A 5,000-nucleotide genomic window follows, 5' to 3' on the forward strand; every position below is an offset into this window, starting at 1 on the left:
GTGTGTGTGTGATAACCTTGTTTTCTTCCTCTAGTCGGTGCTGTCTCTGCGCTCGGAGGGTGACTCCCGTCTGTCAGCTCTGCGAGCGCGTGTGGAGAGTGTGTGCGCGCGTGAGGGCGTGGAGGAGGGGTGGAGGCGCGCACTGCGGGAGGCGTCGGGAGGTGCAGAGGAGCAGTGGAGAGGAGTGCTGCAGGTGGCCCAGGAGCTGAGGAGCCAGGCGGAGCTCCAGGACTCCCTCTCCAGGGAGCTGCAGCAGCTCAGCACCCAGCAGGAGAGCACTCTGGCCTGGGTCAGGGAGCTGCAGCAGGGCCTGGATTCTCTGGAGGAACACGTCTCTACTCAGGACAAACTCAACAGAGCACAGGTGTGGACACTGGAGGCTTTAAAGAGCTGTAGGAGTGGAGTCTGATTGGCTGATTGTTTTTTGGTTTGATTGGTTGATTGATTGATTGATTGATTGGTTGATTGATTGATTGATTGATTGATTGGGGGATTGCTTGATTTGAGGATTGCTTGATATGTTGATTGACTAATTGGTCAATACATTGATTGGTTGATTGCTTGTTTGATTGTTTGGTTGGTTGATTAATTGATTGATTAATTCATTCATTGGCTGATTGATTGATTGATTGATTGATTGATTGATTGATTGATTGATTGATTGATTAGTCATTTGGTTGATCAATCGGTTGATTGGTTGGATGGATGGATGGTTGGTTGGTTGGTTGTTTGGTTGATTGATTGATTGATTGATTGATTGGTTGATTGGTTTATTGATTGATTGGTTGATTGGATACTTGGTTGATTAAATGAATGGATAAACTAAAAAGTACTGAAGAACACATTACCTGATCATATCAGATGTCTGTTTGTGTTTATAGACAGTGCTGGTGCTTGGTTCTGAGGGCAACTCTGGAGAGTCTGTGTGTGTGTGTGTGTGTGTGTGTGAGTATGTGTGTGTGTGTGTATAATAACCTTGTTTTCCTCCTTCAGTCGGTGCTGTCTCTGCGCTCGGAGGGTGACTCCCGTCTGTCGTCTCTGCGAGCGCGTGTGGAGAGTGTGTGTGCGCGTGAGGGAGTGGAGGAGGAGAGGAGGCGCGCACTGCAGGAGACGTTGGGAGGTGCAGAGGAGCAGTGGAGAGGAGTGCTGCAGGCGGCCCAGGAGCTGAGGAGCCAGGCGGAGCTCCAGGACTCCCTCTCCAGGGAGCTGCAGCAGCTCAGCACCCAGCAGGAGAGCACTCTGGCCTGGGTCAGGGAGCTGCAGCAGGGCCTGGATTCTCTGGAGGAACACGTCTCTACTCAGGACAAACTCAACAGAGCACAGGTGTGGACACTGGAGGCTTTAAAGAGCTGTAGGAGTAGAGTCTGATTGGTTTATGGTTTGATTGGTTAATTAATTGATTGAGTGATTGGTTGATTGATTGGTTGATTGATTGGGGGATTGCTTGATATGTTGATTGACTATTTGGTCAAAACATTGATTGATTGGTTGGCTGATGGTTGGTTGGTTGGTTGTTTAGTTGATTAACTGATAGATTAATTGGTTGAGGGGTTGATTGTTCTATTGATTGATAAGTTGGTTGGTTGCTTGGTTGGTTGGTTGACTGATTGATTGATTGATTGATTGATTGATTGATCAATAGATTGATCAGTTTATGATTGATTGATTGATTGATTGATTGATCAGTTGGTTGGTTGCTTGATTGGTTGGTTGGTTGGTTGATTGATTGATTGATTGATTGATTGATTGGTTGGTTGGTTCATTGGTTGATTGATTGACTGATCGTTTGATCAGTCAGTCGGTGTTACGGTTCCCCAGAGGAAAACCGCCACATAAATTAGAGAACAACAACTGGATTAAGGCTCAAAAGGGGTAATTATTTATGTTCCCTGACAGAATATTTTTACTATCATATTTCTCTGGAGACTCAGTCAGGACGATGGAAATCAGGATCCAGGCTTTTATTCTTTTCAATCAGTGCCCCTCAAGGGAGAGTTACATGTTTGAATCACCCCATCATGGGTTTCACCAGAATTCTCTGACTATACAAAAACAAGTCTACCAAATTTAAGTTACACACAAAGAGAAGGAGTGACCTACTATGCATATGCAGTGTAAAGGTGTGGTGGAAGGGAATGTGGCTTTTTGGTGCCATCAAGTCTGGTCAGCTTCTATTGTCTTTTAATTAAAACTGGGAAGTTCTGCAGAGGCCTGGCCACATACTGTTTTTACAAATATTGACATTTCACACCTGGTGATAGGCAAAAGGCCTCTAGACAGGCTTTCATTGAATTCAAGGATAAACAAAGGATACTCTGAATACAGACCAAAGACACAAGAGATACACATGGATACAAAAATCACAAATGATCATAAGAAGTACACAGTATGTACATTTACAGAAATGATTCTGATTCACAACACCTTCATCCCTAAAAAGGACAAAAAGCAGGCTCAAAAACCGGCAAAAACTCTCGAAAGACGTTAAACGACTGGAATCCAGCGAAGTGGTAACCAGCCAAAAAAACCCAGGGTTTGCTCTGCAGACCAGGTCCAGAATGGGCCTTTTGAAGAGGCTGGCCAGGTGCACCGCATCCTGGCTAATTGGATCACCTGGTTAGGCGGCAAACACAGAAAATGGCAGGTAACAGCACCCCTACCCCTCACAGCCAGTAGGGTGTGCCAAAAACCATAACGGTAAATAATAAGGAACTTCAGGGGCCGTAACAGTCGGTTTGTTGATTGGTTTGTCAATTGATTGATTTATCGATTGATTTAAAAAGGCAGAGGTACACCTATCCTGATCCGATCAGATCAAATAAAATGTGTGTGTGCGCGTGTGTGCGCGTGCGTGTGGATGTGTGTGTGTGTGCGTGGGTGTGTGTGTGTGTAATAAATGTTCTCTTCCTCTGTGTCCTCCAGTCGGTGCTGTCTCTGCGCTCGGAGGGTGACTCCCGTCTGTCAGCTCTGCGAGCGCGTGTGGAGAGTGTGTGTGCGCGTGAGGGCGTGGAGGAGGAGAGGAGACGCGCACTGCAGGAGACGTTGGGAGGTGCAGAGGAGCAGTGGAGAGGAGTGCTGCAGGCGGCCCAGGAGCTGAGGAGCCAGGCGGAGCTCCAGGACTCCCTCTCCAGGGAGCTGCAGCAGCTCAGCACCCAGCAGGAGAGCACTCTGGCCTGGGTCAGGGAGCTGCAGCAGGGCCTGGACGCTCTGGCCAGGGGGACCCACGGCAGCCCGGAACACCTGGAGGAGAGACTCAACAGAGCTCAGGTGAACCCCCGATCAGGACCACTTACAGAACCACTTTCTGAACCACTTACAGAACCACTTACACAACCACTTACACAACCACTTACACAACCACTTACACAGGCACTCATCACTTATCAGCATCCCACAATCCCACGATCAGAACCACTTACTTATTAGCATCTCACGATAGCACGATCAGAACCACTTCCTTATTAGTATCTAACGATAGCACGATCAGAACCACTTCCTTATTAGCATCTAACGATAGCACGATCAGAACCACTTCCTTATTAGCCTCTCACGATAGCACGATCAGAACCACTTACAGGCACTCATCACTTATTAGCATCTCACTACTCATTCAAGGGCATACTTGTTTAACCCATTTAGCACAAGCCTATATGTACACGTGTATATGTGTGTGTGTGTGTGTGTGTGTGTGTGCTGGTGTATGTGTGGTGTCTCTGTGTTTAGGCTATACTGAATGTGAAATCGGAGGGTAATGGGAAACTGGCGTCTCTAAAGAAGAAAGTCGAGAGTTTGTGTGCTCGGGAGGACCTGGATGAGAGCAGGAGGCCTGGCTTTCTCCAGTCGCTAAGAGACACGGACAACGAGTGGAGAGGAGTTCTACAGGCTGCCCAGGAACAACACAGGTACACACCTAGAACAACACAGCACAGGTACACTCCTAGAACAACACATAACACATCACAGGTACACTCCTAGAACAACACAACACAGGTACACTCCTAGAACAACACAACACAGGTGCACTCCTAGAACAACACAGCACAGGTACACTCCTAGAACAACACAGCACAGGTACACTCCTAGAACAACACAGCACAGGTACACTCCTAGAACAACACAACACAGGTACACTCCTAGAACAACACAACACAGGTGCACTCCTAGAACAACACAGCAGAGGTACACTCCTAGAACAACACAACACAGGTGCACTCCTAGAACAACACATAACACATCACAGGTACACTCCTAGAACAACACAACACAGGTACACTCCTAGAACAACACAACACAGGTACACTCCTAGAACAACACAGCACAGGTACACACCTAGAACAACACAGCACAGGTACACTCCTAGAACAACACAACACAGGTGCACTCCTAGAACAACACATCACAGGAACGCACCTAGAACAACACATCACAGGAACGCACCTAGAACAACACAACACAGGTACACTCCTAGAACAACACATAACACAACACAGGTACACACCTAGAATAGCATAAAACATAACACATCATCTACACACAATACATATACACACCTGCTATAGGATACTACACACAATACAGATACACACCTGCTATAGGATACTACACATATAACACAATACAGATACACACCTGCTATAGGATACTACACACATAACACAATACATATACACACCTGCTATAGGATACTACACACATAACACAATACAGATACACACCTGCTATATGATACTACATATATAACACAATACATATACACACCTGCTATAGGATACTACATATATAACACAATACATATACACACCTGCTATAGGATACTACACATATAACACAATACATATACACACCTGCTATAGGATACTACACATATAACACAATACATATACACACCTGCTATAGGATACTACACATATAACACAATACATATACAGTAGTCCCAGTGAGCGTGTACATGCTGTAGTGTGATTAACCCGTGCCCCCCCCCCCCCCCAGTGTGCTGAAGC

General features: G+C 46.3%; 1 protein-coding gene across 1 annotated transcript in view; it reads left to right on the forward strand.

The window, feature by feature from the left end:
* syne2b (spectrin repeat containing, nuclear envelope 2b) overlaps window positions 1–5,000 on the forward strand; it is a gene marked incomplete in the record, with an annotated part of 128,250 nt that overhangs the window by 74,857 nt on the left and 48,393 nt on the right. The window contains 4 exon segments of the mRNA XM_076295622.1: window positions 994–1,323; window positions 2,923–3,267; window positions 3,724–3,902; window positions 4,990–5,000. The exon segment at window positions 4,990–5,000 is cut by the window's right edge and continues 305 nt beyond it. Coding sequence (XP_076151737.1) covers window positions 994–1,323; window positions 2,923–3,267; window positions 3,724–3,902; window positions 4,990–5,000 — 865 coding nt within the window.

The sequence above is a fragment of the Alosa pseudoharengus genome, unplaced genomic scaffold (genome assembly GCF_046254945.1).
Source record: "Alosa pseudoharengus isolate Yale_2024_CS ecotype anadromous, Long Island Sound unplaced genomic scaffold, YU_APseudo_1.1 YU_APseudo_1.1_scf_2, whole genome shotgun sequence".
NCBI classification, from domain to species: domain Eukaryota; kingdom Metazoa; phylum Chordata; class Actinopteri; order Clupeiformes; family Clupeidae; genus Alosa; species Alosa pseudoharengus.